This window comes from Sinohyriopsis cumingii, chromosome 1 (genome assembly GCF_028554795.1).
Source record: "Sinohyriopsis cumingii isolate HCF-2022 chromosome 1, ASM2855479v2, whole genome shotgun sequence".
In the NCBI taxonomy this organism is placed as follows: domain Eukaryota; kingdom Metazoa; phylum Mollusca; class Bivalvia; order Unionida; family Unionidae; genus Sinohyriopsis; species Sinohyriopsis cumingii.
This window is the reverse complement of record NC_142961.1, coordinates 84,207,269-84,229,672: the sequence shown is the minus strand read 5'-3', so window position 1 is coordinate 84,229,672 and position 22,404 is coordinate 84,207,269. Positions and strand designations below refer to the sequence as shown.

The 22,404-nt window shown below is 34.0% G+C and overlaps 1 protein-coding gene across 3 annotated transcripts in view; it reads right to left on the bottom strand.

The window, feature by feature from the left end:
• Positions 1-5,793: 5,793 nt before the first annotated feature.
• The window catches only part of LOC149807257 (general transcription factor 3C polypeptide 3-like), a 152,567-nt gene continuing 135,956 nt past the window's right edge, over positions 5,794-22,404 (bottom strand). Inside the window, exons 26-28 of one of the 3 annotated variants that reach the window (XM_089964106.1) lie at positions 19,825-19,948; positions 14,902-14,934; positions 5,795-5,929 (exon numbers count right to left, since the gene is read on the bottom strand). In XM_089964106.1, coding sequence (XP_089820232.1) covers positions 19,838-19,948 — 111 coding nt within the window. In that variant the 3' untranslated portion in view covers positions 5,795-5,929; positions 14,902-14,934; positions 19,825-19,837. Of the gene's footprint in view, positions 5,930-14,901; positions 14,935-19,824; positions 19,949-22,404 lie in introns of all 3 variants that reach the window. The other 2 variants (XM_089964115.1, XM_089964112.1) reach the window with 2 other exon arrangements.

Genomic DNA, 22,404 nt, shown 5'->3' with positions numbered 1-22,404 from the left:
CATTTAGTATGTATAAATGGAAGGTGGTAGAAGTTTGCATACCTGTGCATGGGTGGGGTGGGGAGTAAAACCAAGTAGTACATACGTACATAATAACACCAACTGTATTATAGCTACTATTGTACAAGTAAAACCTATATGCCTTAGTCAACAACATACAATTGATATTATTCACACATCTTCCTGTTTCTACCCACTTACAGATTTTAAAAACAAAAATCATCAGAGATATAAAAATGCATAAAACTTACTCATTTCATTCATCAAGTTATAACTTCTAACCTGATTATTGCCAGGGGTTCTCTAATACTGTAAACTTGGCATTTCAAAGCCAACAGAAGCTCTCAGTGTCAACAAGCATATATTGGCTCTGTCCTTTTCTGGTTTCCAGACCAGTCCACTGCAGTCGAAATGGGGTCATCTGAATCCAATGCCTACAATGTCTAGTTTTAATATTTACAAAAGAAAACCACCAAAAAAAAAAACAAATATAAAGATGGAATTGTCACACACATTCATTCACAGAAATATAACTTCAAAATTTAAAGAATTATTGAAATTATCAAAAGAAATGAATGAATGATTACCGGTACATCTTTTGCTTGAATACATAGATTCACCCATGCAATATGGTTACCATGTTACTAACGAAATTGCTGTTTGCTTAAAACTATTAACAGGAGGGTACTAAGCAATAGTGTCTATATGCACAGGGTAAGATGTAAAAATGGCTGATTTTGTGCGTACATACTAAAGGGATGGTCCCTAAGAGCACTAATTGAATATCAGACAAAATTAGACAAACAGAAAACCTGCAGATCTGTGTGTCAGCTCTACTTTACACTGTAGTGGACAAAAATGGTTGCAAAAGTATTTACAAGAAACTGATCAATGTGGGGAATTTCTATCTCAAGGAGCAAGTGGCACAGATAATTTGGTCATGGGGAAATTTCTACCCCAAGGAGTAAGTGGCACAGATAATTTGGTCATGGGGAAATTTCTACCTCAAGGAGCAAGTGGTACAGATAATTTGGTCAAATAGACGATGACGATTGGCAAAATAAAATTCTCTCTAACATCCAGATTAACAAAGTATCCAGAAATAAGTTGGTTTCAGATAAAGATTCTACAAAGATTATTGCTAGAAATATATTTTTATTTAAAGCTGGTATAATCAACAGTAATGTGTGCTTTCAGAGGTTTTAAGCAGACTTTGCCACCAATTACTACTAAATTTACTCGTGTACAAAACTGTAATTTTAAACAATTATTTATTTAATAGAAAAATACAATGCTTTTAAGCATTTTGAAAAGCATTATACAAATTTCATCAGAAGTAGACAACATACATATCTTTTATTTGAGTAAGCTGTTTCTAGAGAAAATCTTGAAAATGTTTTTGAAGAGCAGAAGCAGAAATGCTATCAAACAGCATCAAATTGTTTTGAGGGTGTGGATACATACTGTATGAGGGATTACATACTGTAATCTTCATAAAGCACTTTGCATTGATTAGAAAGCATATTAAGATTAGAGACTGATCTTTTCTTCTCTTCTCAGGCTTCAAGCTTGCTAATTGTTTATGTTTAGTCACAATGAATGTCGTCTATTATTTAAACTAACTTTTGGTAAAGTCTATTTCTGTAACCTACATCCTTATCTAGCCTTTGTAGGATTGCTTCTAATAGTCTATGAAAACAAACATGATGATGGGTTCAAATTCTATGCTGGATGAATCATTGAGCAAAGATATGTTACAGCTGCAATATGCACACTATATGATCTTGTCACTTATTCAACAGTCCATTTTTATGCTGGAACCCATGTAAAGATTTTGTACACCCCAATAACTTTTGCAAAATGTAATATTCTAAGCATGGATGCAGTCTCTTATAGCAGCCATTAGAACATACTAAAATTGAAGGTTCACATAGGCATTGTTATGTTTATTGAATTTATTTGCTTGTTAGCTTTAAAAAAAATTTTTATTTCATTACATGTTATTTTAATGTAACATTGTATGCTGGACTTAACCTTGTCCAAAACTGAGTTCATTTCTGCTTGACCTGATTGAATTTTTTGAATATTTTTTTAATTTCATTTTATGTCAACTAGTAATACATAGCTAAACTATTCTCTGTGTTTATGAGCTTGATATCAGAATTGTTATTAATAGAAGTAAATATGTTCATTTGGGTCAGGATTTTGGACTTTCCTAAATGAATTTTACAGGTTATGGTTTTGATTTTGTAAACATCAGGATAGTTCTAGAAGGTTATTTTCCATTATGTAATGTTTTTTTTTAAAATAGAAAAAGCTAATTGTGACCTGAGGTCAAGTAGAAAACTATATAATCTTGTAATTGTGAGGACTTGGTCATTTGTACTTTACTATCTAGCACTTTTAAGTTGTATTATATGTTGCAACTAGGAGTTTGGGCTGGAATCTTTTTTGTGGTTCAAATTATTGAATTAAAATGATTATTTTCTCTGTAAATACAAAAGTGCTCTGATAAAATTCTTGGATAGAGACATTCATTGGAATTTAAAGCATATTCAAACCTGGAAGTATATTTCTGTGTTTCAACAAATAATTGTTGACACATCAACACTTCAGTAGCTTCCACAGACACGTCATTGACTTCAGCTTTGGGATTTTTTATGGACTTTTACTGAATTTTATTCAGGACTTTAAATTACTAGGACTTGTGTCTGTAGCTCTTGGATTATTCTGGGATTTAACTTGCAATACTGTAGGTTGTTTTTTCTCATTTTCACTTGTATTATAGGGAAATAAATATATTTGTTAAATTCTACATAGCTTGTTTTTTGATCTTTTTTTAAACTTATTTTAAGAGCATAGACTCAAAACACCATCGAATGGAATTTTTAAGGGGGGAAGCATATATATATATATATATATATATATATATATATATATATATATATATATATATATATATACATATACACACAGACATAGATATATATGTGTGTGTGTTTGTGTGTATAAGAGAGAGAGAGAGAGAGCACACAATGAACTTTAAAAATTGAGGTCCTTTCAACAGAGAATTGTAGTTTTTGTTAAAATGAGAAAAAAATATCAGTACAAGCTCATGATGTGCATACAATATCAAATTAGCTACAACCCCTAATCTACAACATAATACAGCAACTGAGCATTACCACAACTCCCTAACATACAACATACAATATCAACTGAGCTATATACCACAACTCCCTAATATACATCATACTATACCAAATGAGCTATACCACAACTCCCTAATATACAACATACAATACCAACTGAGCTATATCACAACTTCTTAATATACAACATGTTGTTGTTGTAGTTGTTGTTGTAGGGTTTAATGCCATTTTTCAGCACACGATAGGCTATACATGGTGGCCAGTATTAATGGTGGAGGAAACCCCCGGAAAGAACCACCGACCTATGCGAAGCTACTGGCAGGCTTTCTCACATACCCACATTGGCCGAATCTGAGACTCGAACCCACGCACACAGAGGTGAGATGGCAGTGATCCGTAATGGAGAGTGCTTTAGACCACTCGGCCACTTGGGGCCCCAATATGCAACATACAATATCAAATGAACTATAACACAACTCCCTAATATACAACATACAATACCAAATGAGCTATACCACAACTCCCTAAAATACAGTATACTATACCTAATTAGCTATATCACAACTCCTTAAAATACAGCATAGTATACCAAATGAGCTATACCATAACTACCTAAAAAAATGGCATTTAATACCAAATGAGCTATACTACGACTACCTAAAATACAGCATACTCTTCCAAATGAGCTATACCACAACTCCCTAACATACAACATACTATACCAAATGAGCTATACCACAACTCCCTAATAAATGGCATATAAGACCAAATGAGATATACCACAACTCCCTAATATACAACATACTATACCAAATGAGCTATACCACAACTCCCTAATAAATGGCATATAAGACCAAATGAGATAACCACAACTCCCTAATATACAACATACTATACCAAATGAGCTATACCACAACTCCCTAATAAATGGCATATAAGACCAAATGAGATATACCACAACTCCCTAATATACAACATACAATACCAAATGAGCTATACCACAACTACCTAATATACAGCATACTATACCAAAAATGAGCTATACCACAACTCCCTAAAATACAGCATACTATGCCAATTGAGGTATACCACAACTCCCTAAAATATAGCATATTATACCAAATGAGCTATATCACAACTCCCTAAAATACACAATACTATGCCAATTGAGGTATACCACAACTCCCTAAAATATAGCATATTATACCAAATGAGCTATACCACAACTCCCTAATAAATGGCATATTATACCAAATAAGTTATACCACAACTCCCTAAAATACAGCATACTATACCAAATGAGCTATACCACAACTCCTAATAAATGGCATATTATACCAAATAAGCTATACCACAACTCCCTAATAAATGGCATATTATACCAAATAAGCTATACCACAACTCCCTAAAATACAGCATACTATACCAAATGAGCTATACCACAACTCCCTAAAATACAGCATACTATGCCAACTGAGGTATACCACAACTCCCTAAAATACAGCATATTATAGCAAATAAGCTATACCACAACTCCCTAACATACAACATATACTATCATCTGAGCTATACCACAACTCCCTAAAATACAGCATACTATACCAAATGAGCTATACCACAACTACCTAATATACAGCTTACTATACCAAATGAGCTATACCACAACTCCCTAAAATACAGCATACTATGCCAATTGAGGTATACCACAACTCCCTAAAATACAGTATATTATAGCAAATAAGCTATACCACAACTCCCTAACATACAACATATACTATCATCTGAGCTATACCACAACTCCCTAAAATACAGCATACTATACCAAATGAGCTATACCACAACTCCCTAAAATACAGCATACTATGCCAACTGAGGTATACCATAACAATATAGAGCAGACTATAGCCAACTGAGCTATACTACAGTACCCTAATATAGAACAAGCTATTACAACACCCTAATATATACTGAGATATACCAACTGAGTTACTACAAGTCTCTAAAAATACAGCAAACAATACCAGTGAAGCTATACAACAATTTCCAAACATAAAGTAAGCTATACCAATTGAGCTACTATGACTCAATTACAGAGAATCAAAACTCAAATGTTCAGAACTGAACTATGTGGAAACATAAGGAAATTCAAAAGAACAGGTAGACTAATAATAATTACAAAATGACTTTTATTCAGCAAGATGAGTTTTCATTTTAAAGCTAAGATTTTTAAAATAAAATAAAGATGATCATATGTCTTTCATGCTGATGAGACATGCAGCTATTGGATTTTATGCAACTGATCAAGGAACAGACTCTCAAACACTGGTCTCTTTCTTTGTATAACTATCGTTTGCAACATCTTTCAAATATGGTGAACTGTTATTTATGATTGGCAATCTCTGATTTGTCTCTGACAGCAACTTTTGAAGAACAGCTCTGTTCTGATAGAGAGTCAGTTTAACTTTATCACGTGCCACAAACTCATGGTAGTACTCAAAAAGTTGTGCTTCCTGTTTTTCCCTGTGAATATATTTCACCATCAGTACCACTATGCTAAACGTGTAAAACATCAATACAACGATGATGTACATAAGAGCATCCACCGAGGGAGGTTTAGTCTCTGGCATTCTGGGATATGTAACATTACTACACAAATTTAGTTGTGAAGTAAGTAGATCTTCCTTTTGAATGGCAAATTCTGTTATGTTGATTATCCAACTACAATTAACTTTCAGGTACGCACTGATGAACTTTTCATTTCTAGTGATCTCCATATTCTGAAATAGAGACAGAATGGATTATGGACTAATTATACAGTAGCTGTAGTAGTAGTAGTAATTAACAATACTCATTTCCCATCAGAATCATATCCTAGAATTCAAGTATTGATGAAATCTACACTTACAGCTACTGATGAAAACTACACTAGCTAAACCAGTCATTACTAAAAAATATATATATTATTATTAGAAGGGAATTCAGTTAAGTACAAGTCTATCCAGCCTTCATGATAATATAGATATATAATATATACAATATTTACAAGGGTTAAAAAGAAAGCCTTTAATTCAAGCTTTTCTTATGCTGCCCTGACATTCATGTTTAGATTTCAAGCTTCAGCTGAATGCAGAACACAGCTACAACTGTCACACATGTCTTCAGCAGAATGCAGTAAATAGCTACAACATGACTGGTCAGACATGTCTTCAGCAGAATGCTATACATAGCTACAACATAACTGGTCAGACATGGCTACAGCAGAATGCAGTAAATAGCTACAACTGTCACACATGTCTACAGCAGAATGTAGTAAATAGCTACACCATAAATGCCATACATGTCTACAGCAGAATGCAGTAAATAGCTATAACATAACTGGTCAGACATGTCTACAGCAGAATGCAGTAAATAGCTACAACTGCCAGACATGTCTATAGCAGAATGCAGTAAATAGCTACAACATAACTGGTCAGACATGTCTACAGCAGAATGAAGTAAATAGCTACAACATAACTGGTCAGACATGTCAAAAGCAGAATGCAGTAAATAGCTACAACATAAATGGTCAGACATGTCTATAGCATAATGAAGTAAATTGCTACAACTGGTCAGACATGTCTTCAGCAGAATGGAGAACATAGCTACAACATAACTGGTCAGACATGTCTTCAGCAGAATGATATACATAACTACAACATAACTGGTCAGACAGGTCTACAGCAGAATGCAGTACATAGCTACAACTGTCAGACATGTCTACAACAGAATGCAGTACATAGCTACAACATAACTGGTCAGACATGTCTACAGCAGAATGCAGTACATAGGTACAACATAACTGGTCAGACATGTCTTCAGCAGAATGCTATACATAGCTACAACATAACTGGTCAGACAGGTCTACAGCAGAATGCAGTACATAGCTACAACTGTCAGGTATGTATACAGCAGAATGCAGTACATAGCTACAACTGTCAGGTATGTATACAGCAGAATGCAGTACATAGCTACAACTGTCCTGCATATCTACAGCAGAATGCAGTACATAACTACAACATAACTGGTCAGGCATGTCAACAACAGAATGCAGTACATAGCTACAACTGTCAGACATGTCTTCAGCAGAATGCAGTACATAGCTACAACATAACTGGTCAGACATGTCTTCAACAGAATGCTATACATAGCTACAACATAAATGGTCAAACATGTCTAAGCAGAGTGCAGCACATTCCAGTTTTGAACAGAATCACTAATGGCTTCAGGACTCCTCATGAAACATTTACATATAAATTACATTTAAATATTATGCAAACTAATTAACATATCATGTGATACAAGCAACAGTGTCTCAGAAAATGACCTAAATGCACAATAACACCCATACTGATGCCAGAATGACAGACATGATCAATCCAGGCAATCTTGATTTGTTATAGTTTATCCTTTTGTCAATTTTCAGTTAAAGTAATTCATAAATAGGGGTCTGTTGCCTGAATCTTAAGGCTTATCACTCATTATACATATGCCATGTTTTATTTTTTGCTCTTGTAATTTTAACACTTGATTCAGGTCTTGATAGCTAATCATGCATTCTTTTCCTATTATTGAATTTTGAACAGGAATTTTCAAATATTCAAGGTTTTATCCTTGATGTTTGTTAAAATGTTATTTCTGTCAAATACATTACCTAATGACATTACCGTTGGAATTACCTTCTGCTATCAAGCCCTTCCAGAATGACAAGCACATTTTATACAAAACAATGTATACAGACAAGAAAGACATTTTGTTGTCTTTTCAGGAGGACTGGATTCAGGAAAATTAACTCTAACATTATCATGATTGCCTAAGTAGTCTCTAAGAAATACAGATTACAATAAAATTTCTCATCCAACCTGTAAACGCAAGTCTGCTGCAATATTGAACAAGAAATTCTTTGAGACTGAGTAATTTCTGACAAGATTTACTGAAGTTCTTCCATGTATATTAATGTGAAATGCAAATAAACATTAACTGGATTGATTTTTACCAGCCATAAATAATTTGCAATGGGCATGGTTTACGGTGATCCTTACTTCATCTGTCTACTAATTATGTAAGCTGCAGCTTATAAAACAAAACAAAAAAAGCAACCACTGAAGTTCTGACTTTCAATTACATGTCCTTACTCAATCAATTTATCAAATGCAAACTTGTGTGCAGGAACATTTTAGTATTCCAATTTATTTTTTTGGGTAAGAAATTACACAATTTTTGGGGGTTGGGGGGTTACACTCAAAGCGTCAGACTGTTATAGCATGACTTTAGGGTTTTCCTCTGTATCAATGGGTTTTCCTTACTCTATGAGATATTCCAAAGGCATATGAGGGAGTTCTGATATGCATTCAGTATGATATATGCTTTCAATAGGAAACATTTGTTGCAAATTCTGTCAATAGCATCCTTGCTAACGAGATATGATCAATACAAATACATTTATGCATCCTTTCTTCACCATTTAAAACTATCATAAGCATGGTCAAGAAATCCAACATATCTCTTTATGGCTGATGTAATATATGGATTTAATACAGAGGCTGACCATATTCGATGAAGTTTGATTTTTGTTGTTGTTGTTGTGGGGTTTAACGCCATTTTTCAGCACATGATAGGCTATGCATGGCAGCCAGTATTAATGGTGGAGTAAGAACCCGTGAAAACCCCGGAAAGAACCACCGACCCACGAGAAACTACTGGCAAGCTTTCTCACATATCCACAGTGGATGAATCCAAGACTCGAACCCACGAGGTGAGATGGCAACGATCCATAACGGAGAGCGCTCTAGACCACTTGGCCACTCAGGGCCTCTCGATGAAGTTTGAAATAAATATTCATAGTGACATATGTTTGGGATGACAGTATTTATGCTATGGTGTATTCTATCAAATTTGATCAAGTTCAGCTCAGTGACTTTAAGTCATTTAAAGGTTTTTCTAATTTTAGTCCTAGTGGCCATATCTGATAGTTGATCTGCATTATTTTAACAGAATGTCAGGACCTTTATGCCAGCATGCATTCTCTAAAAATTAGGTAAAATTCTATTCAGCAGTTTTGGAAAAGTTGTTTTAAAGTAATTTTATTTTTATTAATGGCAGCCATGGTGGGTGATGGATTGATTTCAATAAATTTTTGAAAGCCTTTGATGATAGAATGCTCCCTGTAAAATTGTATGCAAACTAGTCAAGCTTTGTTTAATAAGAAATTATACATGTAAATAGTTATTATGACTGAACGATACATGATGAACCATACCATAATATCTCCAAGCCTTAAAAGCAGATCAGCTCAGTTTTTAAGAAAGGCAAAGGATAATGGGTATTAAACACAAATGTTAACATTATTAATGAATTGTATACTAGCAAGAGTCTACACTAATTTGGAAAAAAGTTCAGTCGTGACTCTGCAAACATCCTTAAAACAAAATTTAAAAGCATAATTAGCATAACAATATAAACAGAGATATGACCTTCAGATAGGATTATTCCAACTGCACAGCACTAAATAACCTACTTGTGCTGCTGTGCCATAAAACACCAAACGTAACAATGAAATACAATGTACCTGGCATAAGAAACACCAAAAAACAATTAACAGATAGAAATCAATATACCTGACATAAGAAACACCAAAAACAATTAAAAATAACAAACAATACACCTGACATAAAAAAAACCAAACCAAAACCATACAATAAAAAAATGATATACCTGGCATAAAAAAATCTCAAGTAATTCCAAAAATATATATATATCAGTTAAAATAACTACTAATATAACCTTAAGACATCACTACATGCAAAACAATTTATTTAGAAAAATATGGACAACAAATGTACTATTTACTTCCAATTAGCTTACATAAAACAAAAAGGCAGGGGATACTGGGGAGTATTGAAAACATAGAATGGATATGAAGTATACAGATAGACAAATGTCATCTTTAGGCAGAAAATGATAGTAATAATGTTTATAGAACACTGGATCCTGATTAAATGTTCAACACGTTTCCACTACTTGAAAACCTGGGTACTGATAAGATGTATGGCCCATTTAATTCCTGTACCTTGTCTTTTTCACTAGGCTGCATTACCTTGCAATTCTAAATGAAAAAAATGATGTCACAGGTCAATTGGCAAAAAACAAGTTGTCATGTGAGCACAAAGATATCCAAACAGATGCATAACAATGATACCACAGTACCAATCTTTGTTACAACTTTTTCTCAATACCTTCCACTAATGATAACAATTTAGTGTGCATGTATGTGTTTGTGTGTGTGTGTGTGTGTGTTTGATATGGATTTTTAATGTAGCTTTAGCAATTTTTCAGTCATATTGCTATGATGTCTGCAGTGTGTCAGTCTATAGTGATGTCTAGCACTGGGGCATCATGTCACAGACATGTAACATGATGTCCCATCCAGTCACATTATTCCGAAACCAGTTCAGCCAGTACTAACACTAACCTCTTAATGCTGAGTGCCTACTGAGGCAGTTGTTGTTACCAGATAACAATTTAGTAATAATGTAAATTTCATTACATGATAAATGATTATCTTTTAGAAACTGGCTTAAAATGTTCATACTTCAGTGACAGTTGTGACTTGATCATGACACTTTCATTAGTCATCATACAACTTTCATGAAGATAACTCAAATAGTTAAGGAAATCTGAAGTGTACAGATAATTTTCCACAACAGGGAGATAACTCTAAAAGTACTACTCTGACAAACATTAAATCTTAATGAGATAAAAATACTTGTTATGACACAGTTGCATGCAAAATTTCATGAAAATATCTCAAATGATTCAGAAGATATTAACCAAAGAACAGTGTTGGCAGTATGACAGATTGAGAGACAATTTTAAGGATAACTCTAAAGGTACTGACCATTTTAAGGATAACTCTAAAGGTACTGACCATTTTAAGGATAACTCTAAAGGTACTGACTATTTTAAGGATAATTCTAAAGGTACTGACCATTTTAAGGATAACTTTAAAGGTACTAAGGGACTGACCATTTAATCGTCACGTCATGACTAGGATTGTTTTGAGAAAAAAAAATTCTGGCCTTTAAATAGCTTGTTCTGATTTACTGAAATAACATTCTATTCTATCCAATACATTAGTTCCAAAAAATCTTTTCTTGACATAGAAGAAGAAAAAATTGCCTGACTTGAAGGAAAATCCCATGTCTCCAAATAAATATACCCAGTATATGTGTATTTATCTAATATTTTGGTACAACGAAAATCTCCCTATCCTGAATATAAAGCACTTATTGTTTATTAAAAAATGGGAATCCATACTGCAAATAAACAAATAAGACACTTATTATTTCTAAATTAAATGGTAATCAATACTGCATAGAAACATGAACTTAAGGCACATGTTGTTTGTAAAAAAAATATAAATCCATACTGGATATAAACAACAGATGATGAACAAATTTAAAATATACACAATATTTATTTACCTGTTTACTTGTTAAATATAAATACGATTGGGAAGTTTTAATGATTGAGTGAATGCAATGAATATTTCTTTAAACAGAAAAATTATTCAATTTGAATTCAAAAGTCCAGCACTTACTAAGCGATATTTTGCACATTGTTTAAATCAACATTCAACTGTCTGAAGAGCCATTAATGCTGATGACATCTGTAGATCAAATCTGTCAGATGTCCCTGTGCTGTCCTTATAAGTAGATCAAATGTGTCATATGTCTCTGTGTTGTCATTATAAACAAATCAAATCTGTCACATGTCCCTGTTTTTGTTATTAAAAGCAGACCAGATCTGTCACATGTCCCTGCATTGCCATTATAAGCAGACCAAATGTGTCATATATCCCTGTTATCATTATAAAGAGATCAAATCTGTCAAATGTCCCTGTGTTGTCATTATAAGCAGACCAAATGTGTCATACGTCCCTGTGTTGTCATTATAAAGAGATCAAATATGTCACATGTCCCTGTATTGTCATTATAAGCAGACCAACTGTGTCATATGTTCCTGTGTTGTCATTAAAAGCAAGTTTCAATATAATAGTGTAACTAGTGATAAATATGTAGTGTCCCACACAGAGTCCTCCTGCTAAAATCCAGTAGGAAACCTATAAGATCCTACCAGATTACCACAGGATTCTGATAGGTTCCATGACCCAATAATAGGGCATTCCTAGAAAAAGAAATTCCTATTACTTATCCAACCATTCTCCTATGGAACTAGCAAAGTGTCCAATATGAATTTAATAGGACCAGAACATGGTTACAGGATATTTATAGGATAACAAACTAGGAGATTGTATGGTTAGAATTTCCTACCAGACTACAATGGTAAATGTATTTGAAAGACCAATATGCAAACTGTCTGACAGTGACAACTCAAATGTCAGAAATTTTAAATTATTTGAATGAAAACAAAGGCAGTTGCTAGAATCAACATGTATTCTTACAGAAATCAATTTTGGTTAAATGCACATGACTGTACATGCCTTGACAGTTAATCAATCATTTAAGACAGCTAATGTCTTTTACTACAAAATGTATGATTTGGAATCTTTACTGCAGTAAATTTTCATTATAAAAATATTGAATTCCCCAATAATAATACCCAAAATCCAACAGAACAGTGTTAACAAAACTGTTCAATAGTTATTTGATCTTTTTACTTTTGTAGCCAGTCTAAAATAAAATTCAGTTAAAAACATTAATTGCAATCAGATCCTCAGAAGCATATGATATTGCTCTTACATTAACACTAATTGATGTTTTATAACCAATAATATACATGTAATGTGAGTGATGTTTTATAACCAATAATATACATGTAATGTGAGTGATGTTTCATAACCAACAATATACATGTAATGTGAATGATGTTTCATAACCTATGATATACATGTAATGTGAGTGATGTTTTATAACCAACAATATACATGTAATGTGAGTGATGTTTTATAACCAACAATATACATGTAATGTGAGTGATGTTTCATAACCTATGATATACATGTAATGTGAATGATGTTTTATAACCTATGATATACATGTAATGTGAATGATGTTTTATAACCTATGATATACATGTAATGTGAATGATGTTTTATAACCATGTATATCACATGTAATGTGAGTGATGTTTTATGTTGTTGTTGTAGTTGTAGTAGGGTTTAACGCCATTTTTCAGCACATGATAGGCTATACATGGCGGCCAGTATTAATGGTGGAGGAAGAACCCGGGAAAACCCCAGAAAGAACCACCGACCCATGAGAAGCTACTGGCGAGCTTTCTCACATACCCACATTAGCCAAATCTGAGACTCGAACCCACGCAGACAGAGGTGAGATGGCAATGAACCGTAATGGAGAGCGCGTTAGACCACTCGGCCGCTTGGGGCCCCCAGTGATGTTTTATAACCTATGATATACATGTAATGTGAGTGATGTTTTATAACCAATGATATATATGTAATGTGAGTGATGTTTTATAGCCAATCATCATCAATGGCGGCTCACAATCATCATCAATGGCAGCTCAGTCTCAAGAGACCATGCAAGTAATGCCCTTGGAGTATCATCTGTCTCTGGGGTTTTGGTAATGTCTGCTGTGGCTGTGCAGGCCTATGTGTGAGTGACAGTCCCTATTGCAGTTTTCACCACATGCAATTTACTCTAAACATATCAATGTCTTTACCATTATACCTTGTATGACTGTTGATAAAATAATTAAAACTTGCTTACCTACAATTTACTAAGTACTGAAGTGTACATTTCGATATAAGCTTTGAATGTAAATTCAAACATTGCTGTACCTTATAGAGCTGCATCAAACATAAAAAGATATCGGCCTTATCAGGTGATATATTTAACTTTATATCAGTCAACATAAATGTCAGATGCAGAGCTGTTTTCTAACCACAATTTGAGTTGCCATGGCAACCACTAGTGAAGAGCTGAACAAAGAATTAATCAAAACAATGTCACCTAAAAGGATAGGTTTGACAAACTTGTATTTTATGATAATGAAATCTCTAGTTTCTTTCCTATCTTTTAAACTGTAAACAATTACACCAAACTCTAAAGCATGTATACCAATTAGACCAAACTCTAAAGCATGTATACCAATTTCCAGGACTTTACTTGGGTATGCTCAGCTTATACTGATGATTATCAAACATTAAGTAGGAAACAGAGTCTTAATTAAACTTACTTGATGCAGTGGCACCTGGGTTTCAAAAAGCAAGTGACTCTTCTTGGCTTGAGAAATAACTTTAAAGGAAACTGCATGTGTAATAGCCAAATGTCTCAACTCCAGAGATCAGATATGTGCTACTAACCTTTATGGTTGATCTACTCGCTTATAAGTCAAACTGCAAACAACAAAGATCCTGAGTGGCCATAGCATAATGCACCTGCAGATCAGGGTCTATGTTGTTTGTTCTACTGATAACTCCAAACAAACTGTACAGATCCAGATCTGCTAGTATATAATGCACTGAAAAATCTGGGTCTGTGCAGTTTGCAGTTGGAGTTGTTTCAAAAGTGAGTAGATATGGTAATATCTTTCAAAGCCCTACAAAGCTTCAAGTAGAGCATATGCATGCTATTGTGTTTGAGACAGTCATATAGAAAAACTAACACAAACATTAACATTGATTTAAGTTAATGTTTGTTACCACCAACAATGAAAAAATTTGCTTTACCTGAAGTTTGTAGGTTGATGTTACTTACTGCTGCTGAAAGATATATCATGTGAACATTTTAGTACGATGCACATACAACTGTATGAAAACACTTATCAATTTATAAAAAAATGTGAATAGAAAATCAAACAATGCAACAGTTGGCCAAACATCGATCAATAAAACATAAAGCAGTTACCATGTGAATATCCAAATCTGTGTATGGAACCATCAGTTGTGTACTGCTTTTCACAAAGATATAGATCTCCTTTTGAGCTCAGCAACAGTAACATGTATTGATTGAATCTGAATATTACGGTCCATATCCACCTACAAGTCAAACTACAAACAACAAAGATCATGATCTCCTGTGGCATAAAGCACCTGCAGGTCAGGATCTATGTTGTTTGTTCTACTGATTATTTTTAACAAACTGCATGGACCCAGATCTACCTGCGCATTATGCGATGAAATATCTGGGTCTGTGCAGTTGGCAGTTGGACTTGTCTTACAAGCAAGTACATACAGTATGTGCTGGCATCAAGGAATGTAATTATCCCTGCTCCTAAGGCACTGGTCCTAAAACTACAAATATTGACAAAGGTTTTTTTGATGCAGCTGATTTCAATAACCAGACAGTCCCTAATTATAGTGGGCAAGACAATTTTTACCAGATTTACCAGCATTAAATCATCTGCTTAATTCTTCTATGATGATGATACACATGCAAAGTCCAATTAGCCGAATCAACCAAATAAGAGTATGGTTCACAATTTCCGTATAGTGGATTTTTCTGGAACATTGTGTTACAATATAATTTAGAAAGTTTGGTATGTATTTAAAATGTTGACCTTTAAAAATATGGAAAATATTTTAAATCCCAAAATGATGAAGTTACCAAGATAAATGTAAAATTAATGCTACTTTAAAACATCACATTATTGTTATGAAAAGCTTATAGCAAACAATACCCATTGTAACCAACATAATGACAGTGCCATGCTGCAGACTGAATTAATTCTAAAAATGAATTCAGCATCACTTATGTCAAATACACATATTAAGTTTGCCTTTTTAAACTTAATTGAGAAACTGGAATATGTAAGAACTCTCAAGCCAAAATGAAGCTAAAAATGCCATGTGAAGCAGAAATAACCTGACAGTTATCAGCCTTGGCCCCTTATGGGCAATCTGAATACATATTTATCTCATAATCTTGTTATAAACACTACCTGGGTGTTTTGAATGCACATTCTCCTCTTTCCCAAAATATTATGTTCGTAACTGCGTTTGACAAAGTTTCTCAAATAAATATGGTTTGAACTAAACACACATTAGAATTAGAGGGTTTCAAACATTGTTCGGTCAGAAATATAGAAATACAGGGATTCTAGCATTGTTTGATCAGAAACACAACTGAATTACAGGGATTCATGCAATGTTTGGTCAAGAACTCACAACAGAATTACAGGGATTCCAGCATTGTTTGGTCAGAAACCACAATAAAATTAGAATGAATCAAATATTATTTGGTTAAAAACACACATTAGAATTACAGGGATTCTAGCAATGTTTGGTCAGAAACAATCATTAGAATTTCAAATACAGGAATTGGTCAGAAAAACACGTTAGAATTACAGGGATTCAAGTATTGCTTGGTCAGAAACACATTATAATTACATTCAAGCATTGTTTGGTCAGAAACAGGCATAGGAATTACAGGGACTCAAGCACTGTTTGGTAAAAAACTCACATTAGAAAAGGAGTCTCAAATTAAAATCACCATGAGGGCCACATGGGGACTAGTACATTGCCCCAAAGGCTGCATCACTGAAACCTTTTCATACATCAAAAGTGGTTCTTATAAAAGGTTGCCAGTTGAAAGGTTGAAAACAAAAAGAAAACAATGTAACAATCAAATTGTTATCAAAACTGGCTGGCTGTGAAGAAAATATTTGCATTATTAATTACTTTATTTGACAAATTCTGAGTGTCATTGAAGGCTGCAGGAAATAACTTCATAGGCTGCATATGGCCTGCAAGCTGCATGTTTGACTCCCCAGCATTAGAATTTGAGTGAATGAAGCATTGTTTGGTCAGAAATACACATCAGAATTATAGGGATCAAGCACTGTTTGGTCAGAAATACACATTGGAATTACTGGGATTTAAGCTTTGTTTGGCCAGAAATACACATTAGAATTACAGGGATTTAAGCTTTGTTTGGTCAGAACACAAATCAGAATTGCATGGATTCCAGTTTTGTTTGGTTAGACAAGGAATGTTGGCCAGACACAGAATTACAGAGTTTCAAGCATAGTCTGGTCAGAAACACATTAGGAATATACGAATTCAAGCATTGTGTGGTCAAAAAAAACCAATAGAATTACAGGTACATGGATTCAAGCATAGTTTGGTTAGAAACACGCATTAGAATTACATGCATTTAAGCAAAGTTTGGTCAGAAATACGCATTAGAATTACAAGGATTCAAGCATAGTTTGGTCAGAAACACGCATCAGAATTACAGGAATTTATGCATAGTTTGGTCAGAAGCACACATTAAAATTACAAGGATTCAAGCATAGTTTGGTCAGAAACAGGCATTAGATTGCTAGGATTTAAGCATAGTTTGGTCAGAAACAGGCATTAGAATTACAGGGATTTAAGCATAATTTGGTCAGAAACACGCATTAGATTGCAAGGATTCAAGCATAGTTTGGTCAGAAACATGCATTAGAATTACAGGAATTCAGGCAATAATTGGTCAGAAATACACACTGGAATTACAGGATTTGAGCTCCATTCTGGTGGCCTAGTGGTTAGAGCATCCGCCTCAGATGTGGGAGGTTGCATATTCGAACCTTGGCTGAGTCATAAAAATGGTACTAATAACTGCCTCGCTAGTTGCTCAGTATTAAGAGGTTAGTGTTAGGACTGGTCAGCCTAGAGTCGAGATAATGTGAATGGGTGGAAAATGATGCTACATGTCTGCGGGATGATGCCCCAGTGCTAGACATCATTTATAAGCTGCCATAATGCAGACATCGTAGTGATATGACTGAATTTTTTTTAAAGCTATGTTAAAAATCCAATCACACACACATATACATACACTCTCTCTCTCTCTATCTCTCTCAGTATTTGAGCACTGTGTAGCCAGAAACACACATTAGAATTACAGGACTCAAGCAATGTTGGTCAGAAACACATAATATAATTACTAGATTTGAGCACTGTTTGGTCAGAATACATATTAGACTTACAGAGATTTAAGCATTGTTTGGTCAGAACACACATAGGACCAAACAGATTCAAACACTGTGTGGTCAGAACACACATTAAAATTAGAGGATTCAAGCATTGTTTGGTCAGAACACACATTAGAAGCACAAGGATTCAAGTAATGTGTGGTCAGAAACACACATTAGGACTGCTCTGATTCAAGCACTGTGTTGTTAGAAACACACATTTAGAATTGCATGGATTCAAGCATTGTTTGGTCAGAAAATATACAATTTTACCTCATATAATTTATTTAGAGTATGTAAGGATATGAGAAGTTGTATGGCTACCTTGAAAGTCTAGCACAAACTTATATGAGGTAAAATAAAGTTTCTGGCCATACAATGCATTGTGACAAGCGAGACATAGTAACCTTGGGATATGTACTTCTGTATGCATCATTTTCTGATAAAACTTTAAACAGTGAACAGTGGTCATTTACAGCTAATAGTTCTTGTTTGTCAAATATTGGGAACAACATATCAGTTAAAGGGAACAGATACTTGACAAAATTATAAAAATAATATCTTTAAGTTTGTACAAAATCACAGTGTAACAAACAGACGAGTCCAACTGCAAACTGCACAGACACAGATTTGTGTTATGTGCCAGCAGATATGGGTCTGTGCAGTTAGGAGTAATCAGTAGAATAAACAACACAGACCCTGGTCTGCAGTGCTGGAACACACCAAAAGATGATAATGCTATGTGCAACCCCCTTCCAGAAGTAAAAAAGTAAACATGAAGCATTAGTTAATTGAAATGTTCAAAAGTAAACATGTAACATTAGTTACTTGAGCAATTTAAAAAAATAAATGTAGACTAAAACAGAGGTCACAAGCAAATTCAGAGATGAATGGAGAGACAATGCACATAAAAAATTCTGGGAAGAAAAGTACAATTGAATTATAATGAAATCAGAAATAATTACTGATTATATAATCACCAAAGGGAAAAGGTAACATTAATTAGGCACTGCTGATAAGTGTAATGACAAATGTCGAAAACTCTAATGACAGCTAATACTATGACCAATATGCAGTGGAAATAAACAAGCTAACTATCTGGAAAACCATATTTAGATGCCAACTACATATTAATGACATGAGAGAATGCAATATTTCTTAAAAGCTTTTTTAATTGAACCCATCTAATACGTAGTAGTCAAAAAAGAATCATGGCTACTGCTTATGGGCATGACATGGGGAATAAACTGGGTCTGTATTTTTCTAGTTCTGAATTTTCTTGGACTTTCTGAACTTTCATCTAATGGGACAATGGAATTTTATTAAGTGGATGAGGGTAATTTCCATCATGGAAAGTTAAGTTACATAACAGTGACAGGTAACATATTACTAATATTAAACTTAAAATTATGCCACATCTGAGTGCTACTAGTGAGAAAATACAGACTTACTTTACTCAAGAGGTCATATGACACAGTGCTGGCAGATGAGACAGAGAAAATACAGACTTACTTTACTCAGGAGGTCATACGACACAGTGCTGGTAGACTAGACAGAGAAAATACAGACTTACTTTACTCAGGTGGTCATATGACAGTGCTGGTGGATGAGACAGAGAAAATACAGACTTACTTTACTCAGGTGGTCATACGACACAGTGCTGGTGGATGAGACAGAGAAAATACAGACTTACTTTACTCAGGAGGTCATATGACACAGTGCTGGTAGATGAGACAGCGAGCATACTCTGTAGATCCACTGCTGTGGTATATTAAGGCCAGGTTGTATGCGATCTCTGCTCGCAGGTCAAATAAACCCTGACATAGATCAACAAACATTTATTGATATAACAAAGACCTGAAACTATCATATAACAGTTTGACACAAGCTGACACACAAATATAATAATTTCTGTGCATTTAAGATATCATATTCCTATAGTTTTACTATTTGCTAAATCTCTTTTTGATTTTGATACAAAACTGCTGATACAGATAAAACAATGAGTCTGTAGTCAAACCATTCGGCATAAATGAGTCAATAGTCAACCATTCTGGCATAAATGAGTCAGTAGTCAAACCATTTTGGCATAAATGAGTCAATAGTCAACCATTCTGGCATAAATGAGTCAATAGTCAACCATTCTGGTATAAATGAGTCAGTAGTCAAACCATTTTGGCATCAATTATTCAGTAATCAAACCATTCTGGCATAAATAAGTCAATAGTGAACCATTCTGGCATAAATGAGTCAGTAGTCAAACCATTCTGTCATAAATGAGTCAACAGTCAAACCATCCTGGCATAAATGAATCAGTAGTCAAACCATTCTGGCATAAATGAGTCAGAAAGTAATTGTTTGGTGTCACCAAAGATTAACAAATAATCATTGTACATGCGTGTAGTATTTATGAGAAAACATTTTGTCCAAGCTTGATAATGTTCAGATTTAACACAATCATTGTACATGCATGTAGTATTTTAAGAGAAAATATTTTGTCCAAGCTTGATAATGCTGGGATTTAACACAGTTATTGTACATGCATGTAGTATTTTACATGAAAACATATTGTCCAAGCTTGATAATGTTGGGAATTAACACAATCAATGTACATGCATGTAGTATTTTATGAGAGAACATTTTGTCCAAGCTTGATAATGTTCGGATTTAACACAATCATTGTACATGTATGTAGTATTTTATGAGAAAACATTTTGTCCGAGCTTGATAATGCTGGGATTTAACAATCATTGTACATGCATGTAGTATTTTATGAGAAAACATTTTGTCCAAGCTTGATAATGCTGGGATTTAACACAATCATTGTACATGCATGTAGTATTTTATGAGAAAATATTTTGTCCAAGCTTGATATTGCTGGGATTTAACACAATCATTGTACATGCATGTAGTATTTTATGAGAAAACGTTTTGTCCAAGCTTGAAAATGTTCGGTTTTAACAGAATCATTGTACATGCATGTAGTATTTTATGAGAAAACGTTTTGTCCAAGCTTGATAATGCTGGGATTTAACAATCATTGTACATGCATGTAGTATTTTAGGAGAAAACATTTTGTTCAAGCTTGATAATTTTGGGATTTAACACAATCATTGTACATGCATGTAGTATTTTATGAGAAAACATTTTGTCCAAGCTTGATAATCTTCGGATTTAACACAATCATTGTACATGCATGTAGTATTTTACACGAAAACATTTTGTCCAAGCTTGATAATCTTCGGATTTAACACAATAATAAAGTAATATATAAAGACCACTATGTCTCATTTAATGACTTTGTTGCAACTACATTCATAAATATTTTGCAAATCCACCTACTTTTATGGGGTCTAAATTTTCAGGACTGACTATTAGATTCATTTCTGTAGGGTTCACTCAACCTATCTAATTAGGATGTTGACAAAATTTAATCATCATACTGCGTGACTGAATGTAATTATTTCACAGTGCAAATATGATTGGAATCATGACACTGCATGGCCTAATGCAATTAGTTTCAGTGAAAACATGATGCTTAAAAACATTAAGAAGATATTACCAAATATATTTATAATAATTAACATAAATTTAAACAAAATGCAAGACAGTAACATAATGATATGGACAAATTCTGAAGTGTTCTGACATAACTACAGAAACATGGTACATACATACATTTTATTAAGCAAGAAAATGATCATAGTAGTAATAGGGGGCGATATAGCGTCAATGGGAAAATACATTACAGACCCTCCTTGGACCTGTACAGTGTCCAAATGTATAGAGACAATGGGAAAATACATTACAGGTAAGGTGACGTCACAGTAATGAAGATTGGTAACAATTTAGCAAAGGGCTGACCTCAATCGGCAAAAAATCCTAGAATGTTTTGGCGGGACAGAGACATAAATAATGCATACAACAGACAACATACATACATAAACAACTATACAACCGACTAAAAAAATTTTAGGCAAAAAAGCAAATCCTTTCTAGGCATATGAGTGGCCCTGGAAAGGGCCTTTGGGTTCTTCTTCTTCTTCTTCTATTTTCTCCATTTCTTCCACCATCTCCTCACTTTCTTAATGATTCCTTTCTTCTTCTTCTTTTCTGTCTATGGAATCCAGTCAGGATGTCCCATCAATCTAATCTGTCCTGTATCTTCATCCAATTTTAATTCAGCTTTTCAAACTCCTCTTTTTTCTTTCCGTTTTCTTTGCCCTTCCTTTCTTTAGCCCAGCTGTCTTTATCTTCTTCACCTCTTCTTCCA